This window comes from Periplaneta americana, chromosome 3 (assembly GCF_040183065.1).
Source record: "Periplaneta americana isolate PAMFEO1 chromosome 3, P.americana_PAMFEO1_priV1, whole genome shotgun sequence".
Taxonomy (NCBI): Eukaryota; Metazoa; Arthropoda; class Insecta; order Blattodea; family Blattidae; genus Periplaneta; species Periplaneta americana.
In genome coordinates this window covers 35,580,253-35,599,091 of record NC_091119.1, presented here as the reverse complement: position 1 = coordinate 35,599,091, position 18,839 = coordinate 35,580,253, and the positions used below count along the sequence as shown (strand labels likewise).

Sequence of the window (18,839 nt, the reverse complement as noted above, 5' to 3'; positions counted from 1 at the left end):
CCTTTCCATTACTAAAGATATAGAAAATATATTTATCATAAGAACACAGATAAAAATGTGGTGATGATGTGATGATGATAAGGGTTGCGTTCAGCCGGGACAGCACTGAAATAGCGACAGCACTGAACGCTTTGCTGGCCGACAGCGCTGGAATAGCGGCCGCCATTTTTCATAGCAAAATTTTTTTCGCTGCAAGCTTGCTGCTAGCCAGCGAAAGTGGAGGGGGTAGACATCAACCAATGGTGCCGGAGTAGACAGAACAATGGCGTGTTTGTGTGTAAACACAGCGGATATTTTGCAGTCTGGTCGTTCAGCCACCAACAGCTGCTGTAACTCAGCAAAAATGAATCGCTACTCCAGCGCTGTCCCGGCTGAACGCAGCCATTGATGATGATGATGATGGTGGTAGTGGTGGTGGTGGTGGTGGTGGTGGTGGTGGTAGTCACAGTGAAGAAGAGGAAAGTGATCACAGGAAAGATGGTGAAGAAGACAGTAGTCAATAATGTGATGGTGATGGTGATGTTGGTAGTAGTGGTGGTAGTAGTGGTGGTGGTGGTGGTGGTGGTGGTGGTGGTGGTGGTGGTGGTGGTGGTGGTGGTGGTAGTGGTGGTGATGGTGGTGATGATAAAAATGAATAATACAGTGTTTGCCAGGAAACAGGTTTCACGTAGATATATCGTCAGCTAAGAGTGTAAATTTTCTAACAGAAAGGTAATTTTACAGAGGAAACAAAAAAAACTGAGTTTAAATCAGGGTTGAGAAAAACCCGGGTATTTAAAAAAAGACCCAACCCAGTGGGTTTTACTGGGTTTTTATGGGTTTTTATGGGTTTCATTGGGTTTTTCTCTAATGGGTATTAAATAGTTCAATTTCGTGACTAAGTGATTCAGAACACCAACATATTCTAAGAACTACTTCATGAGCAAAAACTGGTAAATTAAATAAGCAAAGATTGGTAAATTATTATTAAATATTCTTAAGTTGGCAGCCTGCCCTTCCACTATCTTGCTAATATGTTAGATCCAAGATTCAGAGGGGCAAGAATAACTGCAGATCAAGAGGAAAGTGAGAAAATTGGCTCACAGAGATTAATCCAGAATGGGTGACAAGTGTTATGTCTTTTAGGATTGCTGATTCTGATTATTTTCCTGCTACTATGTTTTCTGACGCAGTTGTACAACAGTTCAGTCCAAACAAATGGTGGAAAATAATGGAATTGAAAACAACAAAAAAGGGGAACTTGCCAACAGGATTTATTAGCTTTGTGAAAAGTTTAATTTCTTGCCCTGCCAGCAATGCATCCATTGAGAGAATCTTCTCCACCTATGGGCTTGTTTGGTCAAAGTTAAGAAATAAGTTAGGAGAGGAAAAAGCTGAGAAATTAGTGAAGATCTACAGATTTCTCCGTGTTAAGAAGGACTGAATTGTGATGTAGTTAATATTAATACCATTCTACAATAAAACACCGTGTTGATGAAAGTAATTTTTTCTTTATAATGAAATATTACCTAATTAATAACTTCTGCTGACAAATTGTTATAGTAAATAAATATGATGCACCTTTTTGTAATATTTTGTATGTTGATTAAATTACGAGAAATAAATATATGTTTTTTTTTGGGTTTTGTGTCGGGTTTTATTGAAGGGGTTTTTTATAAAAAACCCATATGTTTTTTTTGGGTCAGGTTATATTACAACAACCCTGGTTTAAATTAACCCTGAAACTTTACCATCGTACTTTGGATTTGGTCCTAAAGTTTCAGGGTTAATTTATACTCAGTTTTTGTTTTCCCTGTAAAATTACCTTTTTTGTTAGTTAGCAGGTTTACATTCTAAGCATTCGATATGCTGTTAATCTTTTATTGTTATAAGTTGAATACAACTGCTGAAGAATTAGTGTGTACATTTTCCCTGAACTGAAATGGAAGGTTTTATGTTATGTAGGCTATTAGTATGAACAGATAACACAGGCTGAAGGAACATCTAAGTTAGAGCATGAGTATACAGCTGACTTCCATTCAGTGCAGCAGTTTATGGCAATGCAGTACACACTGAACACAGTATCTTAATTTATGATACACATACGTATTACAAAGAAATTGTACAAAAAGAGTAGTGCTGTATTTCTACGAAAATATCCTGGAGTTCACCAACCACCCAATACAACAATCCAGAATTTAGTGACAAAAGTAAGAGGAACCAGCTCATTTTTACATAAAAAAATGAAGAGACGTAAATCGCTTCCAAATGAAGAAATACTCAATGATATAAACCGTAGGCTAGAACAGCTCAACACTCAGGAGTATCCAAGACATCAGCTTGAAAGTTAAAAAAATTGTTAAAACTACAGCCTTATAAGGCAACAGTCTTTCATTTGAATGAAATGGACCATCTGCTTACAGCTCAATTCTATCAACAGAGACAAAACCCAGAATGTGTCTAGAAATCTTTTCAAAAGATATGAAATGCATTAGAGTGGAAGGTCAACAGCTCCTGCACTTATCATAAGGTAAACTGTTGTTATTGTTATCTAATGCTGGGCTTTGGCAATGAAGCCATTAGTGTTCTTGCTCTCCAATATTTCTCTGTGGTGGATCCATCAGGTAGAACTTCACAGGTTTGTATATGATCTTCAGTCATTTCTTCTTCTTTGTTGCATAGAGAGCAATTTGGATTCGTGTAAATTCCTATTTTATTCAAGTGTTTGGCCAAATAATCGTGTTCCGTGAGCAGTCTGAATTTTGCTACTGCAGATTTACGTGGGATTTCTGGAATAATTTCTGTTTTTTTTTTATTAAAATGCTCCAATTTTTATCTTTGGCTTTGTTACATAGTGCTTGGTTTTGCTTGATTTTATATTTATTTTTAATTAGTCTTTTCATGGATGTAAAGGGTAGGCTTATATTTGTATTCTGAATTAAATTGGATCCTTTTTTGGCAAGAAAATCAGCAGTTTTCATAAGGTAAACTAACAAATTACACCTGTAATGTACTGTGGAAGTCGTGAGATTTTATTTCCGAAAGCTGATCCACTGAATCACAACTAAGTGAGCTGTTACTTCTCCATGTCACTTTTCGAACAGCACCATACTAAAAAGCAAGACTTTTCAGTCATATGTCCATTATGATGATGATGATGATGATGATGATGATGATGATGATGCGTGAAATCGTAATGAAGATAGACAAAAAGCAAATGATAATGTGGTAGTAGTGGTGGTGAAGACGAAGATGATAATAATGATGAAGGAAAGAAAAGACTGATTATACAGGGTTAGTTAAAAATCCCGCATCCCCTAAATAACTTGTGCGAGATCGTGCGTATTTGCTTGCTTTCCACACAAAACCAATACGCGGTAAGTGTGAAATACCACATTCAGTATTCCCAACGTAACACACATAACAATTTCCCTCTTCTTACCACTTAAGCGCCATATTCATTTTACTGCTTTAGGCTTTTAACATATTATTTTTAGAGACTTTAACATAGTAATAATTATAAATTGGAAACTTACCGCTGCAATCTCACCTAAATTGCACTGTTAATTATTGTTTTTAAATATTTGCAAAAATTAAGTAAACTCTACAACACCACAAAAGTTACTGCATTTGTAATGCAAGTAACATTAAGGAAGCCGTGAAAAAATCAACAAGATTCCAGATGCCGATGTTATTACTGCAATATGTTATATAAATAATATTGTTAAAATATTAAAATGAACAATAAATCATTACATAACCTTAACGTTTTTTTTTTAAGTTCGCATTTATAGACTGGGGGAAAAAAAAGACAGACGTATATCACGGCCTGCTGGAATATAGTAAACACAGCAAACATTTTATAGCAACAATTTGAAGATAGATATTTTTGTTTTTAAAAGTTGCCGTCATTGAACAGAAACCAAGATGGAGATTTCATTGCAACTAATTAGAAATTCCTCTTTCAGGTATGTAATAAACGATCTTCGCACAAAATAATGTACGATACACGAGTGGTATGTTTGTTTTCATTTTCTCGGAAATTAAAAAAGCTCAACTACGTTTTGCTTGTTCAATCTTTTCCTCGAACATGAAAACATCAACATACCGCTCTTGCAACGCATATTACTATTGAAGCATGTGGTTCAGTGACATGAAACTTGGTGTGTGGGAATAACCATATACTAAGAACTCAATAACGGTATTATCGAGTTTTTCTACCTCTGGTTTAACCGGAAGTAACTACAACTCTCTTATTTTAAATGGAACTCCCAATATATTTTTTCATTTTTGAATAATGCTCATTAAGAGCTTTTCAAAAAGTACCCACAATAGAATCTTCTGTATAAATTCAGTGTTACTAAATCAAGAAAACAGAAAAGTGTATAGAATATTAAAATAATAAAATACTCTTTCCTTAACAAAAACAAAACAAAGCTAGCTCAACTTCTAAATTCTGTGTTCAAACTGGTAGCCCTCAGCTGCTTGACATTGTGCCAGTCGATCATAGAAACCATTTAAGGAATGATTTAACCAGACTTTAGACTTTCATCTCTTTGAGCCTATGAAAGACAGATTAAATGGGCAACAACATTTTCCAGACAAGCTGTAACAAAGTGGCTTGTATCTGCTCGTTCACATTTTTACAAGCGCGGTATGCAGGGTCTTGTTTATCATTGGCAAAAATGCATAACGAAGTAGAAAAACTCCGTAATACCATTATTAAGTTCCTAGTATATGGTTATCCTTATACACCAAGTTTCATGTCATTGAACCACATGCTTCAAAAGTTATTTAGGTGGTGCGGGACTTTTAAGTAACTCTGTATATGTGATGTAACAGAAGAAATCACAAAGGTGGTTATGATAATGATAGCAGTAACAGTGCACAAGATGAAAAAAGATGACAGCGAGGAGTGCCATTAGCCGCATGGCTAGAGCATCAGCTTTCCACACTGGTAACCCAGGTTCGATTCCTGGTGAATCCAAGTGAAATTTATTATGGACAAATACTATGGCCCGGATGCAGAAACACCGATCAAAATATGATTGGCAATCAAGGAGGGTTTGATTGGCCATCAGTTCTATTTCTGTTGCAGAAAGAACAATCAGTGTTTGATCGGAGATCAGTCTTCCATCAGATTTGAACAATAGATTTTTGCTGGTTAAGTTACTGATCATCGATCAAGTAGGCTATTTATGTTGTTCTGTTTATAATGCAGTTACTGTAATTATATAGTAAATAGTTATAGCGTAACAACAACAACAACAACACTGTTTTCGACATAATGGATTCTTCTGATGAAGAAATTTTAGAATGAAAAAAATATTATTAAGAAGAAGACGTTTCCGTGATAGACATGAATTGTCTTTATGTATAATGACAGAAAATTTGAGCAAAGATTTAGGTTAAGTAAGGATTCGTGTGTTTTGTTACTTTCAAAAATTGAAACAAATATATGCAGACAGACAAATCGAAACCTTCCACTTTCTCCTTTGAACCAAGTTCTAATAATGCTGAGATTTTATGTTGTTGGAATTTTTCAGGCAGTCTTGGGTTATCTTGTTAGGGTCCACAAATCAACTATTTGCCGAGTAGTTAGGAATGTTACGTATGAAATTGCTTTGTTATGGCAGGGTCTCATAAATCCCCAAACTTCAAACAGGGAACGATTTGAAATCCAGAGAGAATTTTCAGCCATGTCAGGATTTCCAAGAGTAGCCTAATATTGGTTGCATAGACTGCTCACATCCCATCCAATCGCCTGGTTGAAATGATGCCGAACTTTATCGAAATAGAAAAGGTTTCTTTTCTGTGACTATACAGGCAATATGTAGTCTACACCATCACTGAAATTCTGGAATGTTGTAGCCCGTTGGCAGGGTTCTACACATGACAACACAGTATTTTTAATGAGTAGGTTACGAACTCTATTTGTAAACACAGAGATGGGAAATGGAATTATTTTGGGTTATGGAGGCTATGCATATTCCAATTTCTTGTCGACTCCCCTAGCAAATCCCACAACAGAAGCCCACACACGTTTTTTTTTTTTTTGCTTCATTTTTGTTTCACTATATTGTAATCTATATACAAATAGAATCCGCCTGTTTCCTTTCTACAAAAAGCAGCAAAACATTCACTTGAACATTCACTTGTTTTCCTAGTCACCGCCCACTTGATGCATTCGTTTCACGACTTTTAAAGAGCATCAAATTGGCTGTGGTTGCTAAATAGCGCTGCTGTCAAATGCATTTCTTTCTCCAATCAGCAATTAGTAAATTGAGACAAGTTGATTGGAGATTCACGTTTGTGCAACGCAATGAACAATCAAATAAATCAGACATCAACTGATTGGCGATCAGGGACTGATTTGATTTGTGTTTCTGCAACCGGGCATAACTGATTTCGGTTGCAGAAACACAAATCAAATCAGTCCCTGATCGCCAATCAGTTGATATCTGATTTATTTGATTGTTCATTGCGTTGCACAAATGTGAATCTCCAATCAACTTGTCTCAATTTACTAATTGCTGATTTGAGAAAGAAAACATTTGACAACAGCGCTATTTAGCAACCACAGCCAATTTGATGCTCTTTAAAAGTCGTGAAACGAATGCATCAAGTGGGCGGTGACTAAGAAAACAAGTGAATGTTTTGCTGTTTTGTTGCTTTTTGTAGAAAGGAAACAGGAGGATTCTATTTTTATATAGACTACATTATAGTGAAACAAAAATGAAGCAAAAAAAAAAAAAAACGTGAGGGGGCTTCTGTTGTGGGATTTGCTAACGGAGTCGACAAGAAATTGGACTATGCATGGCCTCCATAACCCAAAATAATTCCCATCTCTCCGTTTACAAATGGAGCTCGTAACCTACTCATTAAAAATATTGTGTTGTCATGTGTAGAACCCTGCCAACGGGCTACAACATTCCAGAATTTCAGTGATGGTGTAGACTACATATTGCCTGTACAGTCACAGAAAAGAAACCTTTTCTATTTCGATAAAGTTCGGCATCATTTCAACCAGGTGATTGGATGGGATGTGAGCAGTCTATACAACCAATATTAGGATACTCTTGGAAATCCTGACATGGCTGAAAATTCTCTCTGGATTTCAAATCATTCCCTGTTTGAAGTTTGGGGATTTATGAGACCCTGCCATAACAAAGCAATTTCATACGTAACATTCCTAACTACTCGGCAAATAGTTGATTTGTGGACCCTAACAAGATAACCCAAGACCACCTGAAAAATTCCAACAGCATAAAATCTCAGCATTATTAGAACTTGGTTCATAGGAGAAAGTGGAAGGTTTCGATTTGTCTGTCTGCATATATTTGTTTCAATTTGTGAAAGTAACAAAACGCACGAATCCTTACTTAACCTAAATCTTTGCTCAAATTTTCTGTCATTATACATAAAAACAATTCATGTCTATCACGGAAATGCCTTCTTCTTAATAATATTTTTTTCATTCGAAAATTTCTTCATCAGAAGAATCCATTATGTCGGAAACAATATTGTTACGCTATAACTATTTACTATATACATTGCAGTAACTGCATTATAAACAGAACAGCATCGATGATCAGTCATTTAACCAGCAAAAATCTGTTATGCTTGGTGGTAGGTTTTTGCGAAGTACTCTCAATTCCCCTACAGACATTCCACCATTGCTCCATTATCATTATCATCATGCAGTGCTATGTAGTTCACTTCCTGTGGTCCATTGAGGTCAATGCCTAACAGCTAAAACAAGTACAGCTTCAGGGCATCACCCACAGATGGAGATATTAGAGTGAATGACAGAAGTAAAGTTCCCGCAATTGGGATAAAAAGAAAAATAGAGAGAGAGGAGGAAGAAAATCCTTCAGGCTACGCCTTTAAAATGAAGAGCAAATGATTCTGGCAGGATTTAACTGCACTCAATGTGAAAGAAGGAGAAACATTTTCCACCTGTGCTTAGGGTGACCTCTTTTGTCCAGACATGTTCTTTTTAGGCCTTTGTCCAGGATCCGGGCAGATTTTTAAAAAATCAAGAAATATCCTCCTTTTCGAAACTTGTATGCCTGATATTTTGAAATTATCTGATTTGACGCCTTTTTCAAGTAATTTGTCTGTAAGTGGCAGCAGCATCGACGGAATATACTCTTTGCCAACGATCATAATTCTCTTTGCTCAGAGATAGCTAGTAAATCGAGAAATCGAGGTGAGAATGTAAATCTAATTCGATATTTTCTGTCCTTTTTAATAATTATAGTTTCCTTGACTTTCATATGTAGCTACGTAACTGTAAAATCATTATTATTAAGTTTTTTCATAATTATTTTATAACAAAATAGATACAAACATACTTTTAAGTATGATATAAGCCTTAAAGCCCATAACACACTATACCGAGAACTATATACGATACAAAGTCTTTGCGCTGATAGAAATAAAGTAACATAAATTTGAACATCTGACTTTCTATTAATTGTTCAATGTCATTCAGGTAATATAAATTTTGTAGGCTACAATTAGGTTAGGTTACCTGTGGGAACGGGAAACATAGATGGTGGGGTAGCTATGTTTAAAAAAATCGCCAGCTGACCAATGTCAGCTATGCCTTATTTCGAGTGTTACTCCGTGCTAAAGGAAAGCATTTTCCATAGCTCAACAAACGCATTATATACTTCTCGCTGTAGTGTGTTACAGGCTTAAATCTGCACTGTAAATATTTTGTAACAAAATAGATATTGACGTAATTTAAAGTATAATATAGACCTAAGTCTAAATCTACGTACACATTTTCTGTCCTCCTTTTTGAAGCTTTGTGTCCTCTTTTTTATTGATGACAATCTGGTCGCCCTACCTGTGCTGTTCTTTTGGCCTAAAATATAAATAAAAGCAGTTCGTACCTCCAACTCTTCCTTCTCTGGCTCTGGACCCACTGCCCACACTTCCAGCTGCTCAATGTCGAAGTGCTTGGTGCCGGACAGCATCGTGTAGTTCTTGAAGGTAGTGCAAGACTCACTGCAGTGTCCTTTGCCAAACTCTGCATCTATCCAAATGCCGCAGTAGTCGAACTGTCCTCCCATAGCCTGCAACACCAACATGCTGAGGCATTAACACAACGTGGGATGGCTGATTTCCAATGCCAAGCACGCGACTTGACTGATTTCGACTTATTTGGTACCGTACTCATTTTCAATTTGTGCATCTTGTACTATTAGCTGGATAAATTGTAGAGAAACAATAACACAGCCAACCGGCTGTTGACCAAATGGCTTGCAGACTCTGCATATGCAGACAGCTTGCTATCGTTGATAAGCTGAGCAGTACTGTTGGTAATTTGACACCACGAACTACTAATGTAAACTATTACTGTAGTCCCGTCGCTCTTATTTCTGGCAGCCAATCACGTTACAGGTCAGCTACATTTAAACGTGTGCGTCTTGTCATTCGCTGGTGATGTAATTCGCTTCCTAAGGCTCGATAAATACTTAATATAATCGCCCGCCATTTTGGCTCTTTCGTCCGCTTTCGTAGAAAACACACGAGGACGTTATTTGCCGCTCAATTATTTGCTCAATTACATTGCGTTTGATTTTTTATCATAGGAGCTACGACATGATAATGTTTAACGGTGCGGCAAATAGATTCCTCGTATGGTAGCTCGGCAACGAAAGAACAAAAATGGCGAACGATATTACCTACTTAGATTTTATAGAGCTTTCACTTCCTAAGACGTAAGCAAAGAGGAGGAGTCACGCCGGAAATAACAGCGACACGACTATAAATATAAACAGTTAAAACATCATTAACTCACTGAAATTAAAGGCTCATTCACAATAAAAATTAAACATAATGTAAGCGTTAACTTAAGAATATAAACGTTATGGTAAAATCAAGAAGTCACACCATCATTTACGATGGGAACATAAACATAACAGCAAACATTACTTGGTAACCATGGAAACATAACAACGACGCCATTTCCTCATATTCTGTCATATACTTCAGCGTTCCACAATTGTGTTCTGTTTGCAAATCATGTAAGCATAAGCATGAAAGTTTGGAGTTTGCAAACTTTCATGTTAATGTCTTACGGTAATGTTTATGTCAATGCTTATGTGAATCATTGTGAATGATCCCATTTGGTAGCCTGGCTGCAAACTTCTGTGTTTATGTTACGGTTATGTTTAATTTTCATTGTGAATGGCCCTTAAGAAAGGAGACGCTAAAACTGTCTGCCTTCTTGTTCCAATCATTTTTCACACAGAAAGAACTACAGTTTTTCATATAAGTCCATAAAACGAGTTATCAAAAGGAAAATTAACAGGAATTACCACACTAATCCTCCAAGTGAATATCAAAATTCAAGATGGAATAATTTACTCCAAGATTTAAAATCCATTCCTGATCTACCACGAAAATCTGCTGTGGCCACGTTCTGAGTAATTACTGGTCATGACTGCTTTACAAAATAGCTATATCAAATCGGCTTATTGGACTCTGCTAAATTTGATGTTTATTGTGCAATAAAGAAGATGCCATGGAGATGGAACATCTAAAAATCTGTGAAACTCTGGGAAGTTTTATGGCTCTTACATCTAAATATTGGGAAGCAAGAAAGAGAATGACTTCACTGTTAAATATTGAGAGAGAGAGAGAGAGAGAGAGAGAGACAGAGAAACGCACGCACACACACACACATTCTCTCTCTCTCTCTCTCTTTTTTCACACATATTTAAGAAGTAACATGTCAATCACTTCATTTCCTGTCCAGGAATGCAGGCGAGGTTTCCAATAATCATGGCTACTTGTCCTACAATTTTTATCACTTCCGTAGCATTTGGTCTTTATCACCTCCCTAGCATTTGTTTTTATCATCTCCCTAACATTTGTTTGTTTGCCAACATTGTACTTTCAATAATTGTACCTTTTAAAATGATTCATGTTTATTTCATCATCCTTTATTAAAACTTTTTTATAATTTTATCTTATTTATATTATTTAGGTTATGTCACAGATTCTGCTGTATGAGATTATAGATAGTCACGTATCAGAGATCGTTTAATATATATATATATATATATATATATATATATATATATATATATATTGATAAGTGAAGTGGAATGCAACTGTTTTACTAAAATGAAACTCAACAAAGCCTTCTCGACTAGTATAGAGTTAAATGAAAACTGTATAGTTGGCACAACTAGTGACAAGAGAACACTGATCATAACACACTACTGTCATCTAGTGGCATATTTGTAATGATGAACTGGCACAATAATAACCTTTTAAGATAGTTTCGTAAGTCAATTAATATTTTATTGTATTAGAGTACTTTATTTCTTCTAATCTTTACACATTTTCTTCTAATCGTGTAAATAGTCAATTAAATCCTACTGTTGATAAACTTTGTCTCCGAGATTTTTCACAAACAAAAATCACACTGAGTGAAACTGGGGTGTTATGAGGGGGCACAACCTAGTGTTAACTCTGAAAAGAGAGAGACAGAGAGAGAGAGAGAGTGTGTTTGCGTGCGTGTGTGTGTGTGTGTGTATTTGTTTTGGGTGGGAGGGAGAGTAAATACAATACAATCTGAATAATCAGGCGACACCTACCAAACCATTGGGCATAGTTTGCTGCTGGACATTAAGATACTGATAATGGTTATTGTAGCCTGTAGACTCACAGATCCTCATTTCTGGACACAATTGAAACAAGAAGCTACTGCTATCTCCTGCAATAGAAAAACTCGCCGTTAAAAATTAACAAATGAAAACAAATAAACAAACAGTGAATTCCATTCCAAGATTGTTTACACTTAATGATAGCAAGCTCATTACGTCAGTCTCAAATATAAACAGTTCTATCATTATAGCACAACAGAAAAACATTAGACTGCGTAAAAGCTTAATTACACGCACCACTCCACTAGCCCTACAACCAGCCCTCATGTTTGAGACCTGAGTTCAATCCCAGCAAATTCTAAATGGTCGGTACTTGGATGGGTTTTCTTATATAATTTCTGTTTCTCTTTTAACATTCTACTGTACTCTATAATTACCAGAAGCAACTAGAAACTACTGTAATGAAGCATCACACCCAGGAGGCCATGAAGAACATTCTTCACATGTCATAAAAGTTTTCAAGTCAAGGCATCTCAAAATAAAAAAAAAAACAGACACAAAGCTTCTATGGCGCAAGTAACAATGGAAATTCCTAACATTTGGGCTGACGCATACAAGACGAAACTAGAGCTTAATACCAATTATTATTTTGGTTCGAGATTATCCCCAAAAGATCGTAATTGCTACTTCAAGTATTAATTTCACATTCTACACAAACAATAAACTGTGATGAAGTCTAGACTCAGTTCAAACATATACTCCCACAATATTAATCTTGATACAGTATTAAAATTTGTTATTATGTATGACACTGGTGAATAAAATATGTAAATGTTACAGGAGTTAAGAACTGAAAGATCCTAATGCAGTAATTGGAACCTGTAAAAACCTATTGCTCATTTCACTATTACTATTTCTTTGCTTGTTTATTTCTGTTCCTTCTTTGTTCATTGCTGTCTTACTGTACTAGTTTCTTTCTATATTCATTTCACTCATTTTTTATTTGTTTGTTTATTGGAAGAACTGTTCCCTGAAACACTAAAGTAATCAAGTAATTTGCATGCATTTCCCTCATGTAGGGGAGTAGTGGGTACAGTGAGACACAAAATATTAAGACATATGTATGCAAGTGATAATTCAAGTATTTTTAAAATCAAGTGCAATAGAAATAGACATTAAAACATGGAGTATAATAATACATGAACAAAAATGTTAATAGATAAAAGACATAATATACAATAAGTGTTTGTCAAAAAAATGCAAATGTCTCACTGTTCCCATTCAGGAGGGTACAGTGAGACACCACAGTATCTATTAACGGACATTGAAATGATTTACATTTATTTCAAAAGAAAGGAAAGCTTGCTGTCTCTTTATCTTGACATGTTCTGTAGGCTTACTTAGAATCATTTTGATGTCTGACTTCGAAACCATTGAAACACCTCTGGAACATCTGGAAAAGTGAATTTTCCATGACATTTAAAACTTTTGCGAAAAAATGAAATGAATTTTCGGTGACAACAAAGCTTATAATTATAAGAATTTAATGTAATTCTTTATTATTTTTTTAACATTTTCTTAAATTTTGTGAATAATTTTTTATTTATGAAACCATTAAAACGTAATTTATCCATTATTTTAAGCTACAGTCCCTAATTGGTTACTAGTATGTTCATATTTAATGTTAGTTACTGTTAAATGTAATATAATTACAGTTTGTTTTTGTAAATCATTGGTATGTGGGAACAGTGAGACGTATCAGTGTATCCTTCAATAACATGTCTCACTGTTCCCTTTACGCATAGTTCATTTAAAAATGACGCCATCACTTCAAAATTAAAACAAGAAAGACGAAACTTTGCCAAACATAATCTCAAATACCATAGTATTAGGTAACAAGAGATTCATATTTATATCTCATTTGTATATCCAATATAACCTTCATTAAACACAAGCCAAAATTTTACTTCTAGAGTGAAAAATTACTAATTATTTTTTCATCACTCACCTTTATAACTAGAATCAAATAGAGTATGAAAATACTGTTACTTTACAGCGTATTCTGAATCTCACCGGTCCGGTGGCATCAATGACGTCACGTTGCAGCGAAATAAGGAACAAAACTGCTGGAAGGATCGACGGCTGTCATGGCGACTGTACAAGTTGTTGTCTGTGCTACGCTAGCAAAATTTTGCGAAATTTTCGTACTCCCATCTCGTTCAAAGAAAAGATAGCATAAACAATTTATTTCTTGAACCGGTAATAATAACGGGTCAGCTGACATGTTCGTTCATAAACCATTAACATATTGTTTTTACGTTGTGCTCATTACAAACAATACAGCAGAAATAAAGCAGAACACACCGCCATGACACCAACAGTACACGATGTCATTCGTCTGCTAATTCCCGCCCTATACAAGAACCAATCAGATTCACTGATGGCGGCTGATGGAGACTGCCACCACCTCTGCAAGTTGATGGCACCAGTGCGACACCGGTGGAGCATCAATGACGTCATCGGTGGAATTCGGAACACCGTGATGCCATCGGATTGCTCACCGATGAGATTTGGAACACGCTCTTACTCATGCAACATACAACTCCACTGTTACCAACATCTCAACATCAAAATTTACCATCTAATAAAAAAATGTCTCAATGTTCTCCCTGTCTTACTGTACTCACTTCTCCCCTACACTCATGGAAACATGAAATGGCTAGCATTGTTTTATTTAATGAAATGAAGAGTGTCAGTGGAATGATAAGAGGGAAATAGGAGAACTCCGAGAAAAACACCCGGGAACCTTGATTTTTCCCACTGCAAATACAACTCTGTCATCACTGGGATTCGAACCAAAATAATTTAAATCATACAGAAAAGGAATTTACAAAATTAAACAATATTAATATCTCACCATGGAATTCAGGGCTTAGAATGAAATTGTCTGAAGCAAATCCTCCAAATACATGATTGCTTTTGTCCCTCAAAATAATTATGCATGGTCCTTGGTTTATAATGAGACCAAGCATTTTTGAAAAGCTCAACCCATGAAGTTCTGTCGAGAAACAGAATCTCCACTCCATTTGTAATGCTGCTGGCAAGAAAGAGTTCAAGAACAAAACATCTGACAACTTCATGATCGAGGGAAAATTCTTAGTATGTCTTTGATGCACTCCAAAGCACTTCGGGAACAAGCAATGATCCGCCATATCTTTTGCATATGCCACTTGTTTTTGTGGTATGTTGTACAAATACTGCAAGCAAGAGACTTGCATTTTATGGAACTGAGAGCAGAAACCAAACCATTCTCCAAAATTATCTTCAATGCTGCCTTTCTCTTTGAGGTCTCTACACAGTGCTTCTGCCATTAGTTTTTGTCTTTCATCAGTACTTTCCATTCCTAACATCTTCCATGATTTTAACACTATGTTGTTCCTCACAGTAAGAACAGTTACGTAAGATGATATCACACTCTCTACATACTGAAAGCAAGCAAAGGAAAACCATTAAAACTGGAGTCTTGTAAACAAAAGAAAAAAAAACTGAAAGGCTACAGATGGACACAAGAGAAAATATTCTTTTGACTCGAGGACTATGTAGGGTGATACCAGCGAATAGGGATTATAAAGAATGGACACTGAGCGAATTTTCCTGTGTTTTGTTTCTCTGTGCGCCAGCGGTTAGTTCCACTTTTAAGCGCTAGAGGTTAGTGTAATCGAGCATACGCTAAGATGATAATTGAGAACAGAGTTGAGACACAGGATCCAAACATCACCAACCTTATTGCATAATCCAGAAACGCTTTGCTTCAAATAAATTCAAGTTAATAGCTTTTCCCTATTTCTCAGTAACAAACTAGTTGTAATAATAACATTTTATATTTCAGATATCATAAATTATATTATAAAATAATATAATACATTATAAAATTAAGTATCGAATTCGTTTAATATTTGTATATAATATAATATAGGTATATGGTTGTACTTCTCGTAAGAGTTTTGTTTTTCCATTTTCAGCGCTATCAAATCATTACATATTTTAATTGTTGTTGGGGTCAACGTCTCAACTCTCATTATAAAGGAACTCTAGAGTCTAGACATTACAGTTAATGACAGATTTATTATTTTATGGGTCCAATTTATTTTATTTGAGTACATAATATACCTAGATGTATTAATTATATGTGTTATATTTCCGCTGTGTCGACTGCTAGCTGGTGTGATGTCAGCGCCAACTATAGGGAGAAAGCAGAATCTGACGCTCTAGCTGGCTTGAAGGTCATTGAAATCAGTCCGGCTACATCAAAGGTACCGATGCGAAGTGTCCATTCTTTATAATCCCTATTCACTGGTGATACTCCCAGTAATGGACATGTTAAGGTCAGATTTTCTTCATTTGATTATTATTCATCATTAATACATTTTTCAGGTAACATTTCCATGTGTTTAAGTTTGCATACATCCCTACAACATTTCCCCAAAATGAATAACTTATATTTCCAATAACTTTAAAATAATAATTATTTTCTTAATGGTGAGTTTCGGTACCAGAAATGGACAGGCCATTAACTCTCCATTTCCAATAATAGACATACCGAAAACCAGTAATGGACATTTACAAAAATATGTATTTATTTTTCACTTTTAACATCAACAGGAGCACTTAAAACAAAAAGAATGATAGGACAATTTTTAATCAAAGTATAATAACAGAATACTCCTGGATATCAACACTACACGTTATTTTTACATTAGAAAGAAATCTAAATTCAAATGTTAAGAAATGTAAAAAATTATGCACAAGATAATTAGATTCCTGTTTTATAAGTGCTTAAGGATATGGGTACCTTATTAAACCAAACCAAGTTCATTTTTTGTTTAATTTAAACAACTACTTGCTGCACGAATTTTTAACAATTGATTCTGATCAATTGTGAAAGGCCATTACCCATCAATTTAATTGGGCCATGCAAAATGAATGACATATTAACATCTTGGATATCATATTTAGAAGGCTAGTTGTAGGTATTTTCCATTATTTGTTTTAGAAATTTCATCAGACACAAATTCTCCTGAATTGAAATAACATGTCCCACTGAAGGCAAATGGTCATCATAATGGACTGCATAATACATTTCTGCTTGAATATCAATTTTGCCTTTTGTTAGTAATGTGTCATAATTAGAGAAAGTAATATCGCCTGTTATTAGATGGGCAACCAATGCAAAATTTCACATGGGACTCTTATTATTACAAAATAAATGTCAACCTGTCCATTACTGGGGATATCACTCTATGTAATGATAAATAAAACAAGAAGGGCATGAATTGAAATCCACTGATGATGAACTGCACAGTACATTATGTTTTATAGAAAACTGAAAAATATCACGTTTCAAGTAAACTCAAACAAACTTACCTCTACTATATCATCGTAGGTAGGGCTTTTCTGTTTACTACTTTTTAGCAGCTGTATTACGAATGTAGCCTTCTCATCAGATGGATGTACTGCTAAATTAATATATAAACTTTTAAATTTATCGTAGGCCACTGCTTCTCCTGAATTATCTTCGAGAACATAACCTTCAAATAAAGCAAGAAGCCTTTTATCCATTTGATCGCCCCAGTGTTTCTGTTAAAAGAAAGGTTAAAGGTGTAAAGTTAAATTAATGGTTCTAAATTAACAAAGCTGAATAATAACAGCAGTCATGCCAATCAGGACCAAGACATCACAGTAGTAGGCCTAACTATAACAAATACATCAAATATGAATGTAGAATTAACTAGTCAACAGAAACAATAGCCTAACTGAATGTACAAATTTCACTGTAAATGTTATAGGCCTACCAATACATCAGACATTGGGAACCAATTTTCAACTTTTGAATGTGGCCAGATTCAAATAGAAAACCAGTGTTTATTACAGGTTATATTGCATATAAAAACATACTGACAAAATTGTCAGAAAATAGAACACTATGCTACAAGAACTACGAACTGCCCTCATAATTGATATCAGTTATTTATCAAATCATATCATTAATAAAGCAAGAGCTGAGAAGATATGGAAGAACAGTAGTGGCAAAAAAACCGGATCGACCCTTGTAACTTAGTTCAGAGCCTTGTTCACTCCATCCAGAGCATGATAGACTGGTACCAGTAACTAAGACTTTCGTGGTTCGAATCCTGCCTGGGAAGGAAACTTTTTTTTGTTCCTTATTCAAATTTATTGCCAATACTTTTCGATTGCTGGTAAAATTCATGTTCTGGGAATAATAAGTTAATTAAGTAGTAAAATATCGCTGCAATCGAAAAGTATTGGGAATAAATTTGAATAAGGAACAAACAAAAGTTTCCTTCCCAGGCAGGATTCGAACCACGAAAGTCTTAGTTACCAGTCTATCGTGCTCTGGAATGAACAAGGCTCTGAAATCAGCTACAAAGGTCGGTCCGGTTTTTTTGCCATACTGTACATACATCCCTCTTTCATTAACACACTAGATGTGGTGAAGGATTAGCACGTACAGTTACACAATAGAAACATTATGTGGATCCGCGGACTGGATGAGTTTAACACCTTATTCTAACAATTTTATTCTGTTTACTTGTTTGTACCTGTTTACGACTGTGTCCAGTGACGGTTCATAATAAAATATTGCATGTGTTCACATTTTTTTATGTTTCAAAACCAAAGAGAACTTGAAATCTTTAGTCAAAATTAATACGGAATGAAGTGATACAGTGTTAAAAGTTGTGTAATCGAAATGTACAAAATTAATAGGTTTAATATAAATGCCATGATTCTAACATCTCACTAACGAAAAAGACCACGTATAAATTAAAAAATATATATATATAAAAGGTAAAGGTATCCCGGTAACATGCCATGAAGACACTTGGGGGGCATGGAGGTAGAGCCCCATGCTTTCCATGACTTCGGCACTAGAATGAAGTGGTGTGGTCGGCATCACACTCTGACCGCCTTTTACCCCCGGGAAAGACCCGGTACTCAATTTTATAGGAGGCTGAGTGAACCTCAGAGCCGTTCTGAAAGTTTGGCAACGAGAAAAAATCCTGTCACCACCTGGGATATATATACTTTATATTAATAACAATAATAATGATAATAATGACGGCCTCACCTCTGATTGAGGTTCTGGCAGTGACGTAATCCAGGCCCACCCAAAAAATATGCGAATTTTTTTTAAAGTAAACCATGGATCCA

At 35.4% G+C, this 18,839-nt stretch overlaps 1 protein-coding gene across 4 annotated transcripts in view; it reads right to left on the bottom strand.

Moving 5' to 3' along the window:
- LOC138695919 (MTOR-associated protein MEAK7) overlaps positions 1–18,839 on the bottom strand; it is a 37,120-nt gene that overhangs the window by 15,699 nt on the left and 2,582 nt on the right. For all 4 annotated transcript variants that reach the window (XM_069820284.1, XM_069820283.1, XM_069820285.1 and 1 more), the window contains exons 2-5: positions 17,034–17,246; positions 14,527–15,094; positions 11,601–11,719; positions 8,883–9,065 (exon numbers count right to left, since the gene is read on the bottom strand). In XM_069820284.1, coding sequence (XP_069676385.1) covers positions 8,883–9,065; positions 11,601–11,719; positions 14,527–15,094; positions 17,034–17,246 — 1,083 coding nt within the window. The remainder of the gene's footprint in view (positions 1–8,882; positions 9,066–11,600; positions 11,720–14,526; positions 15,095–17,033; positions 17,247–18,839) is intronic.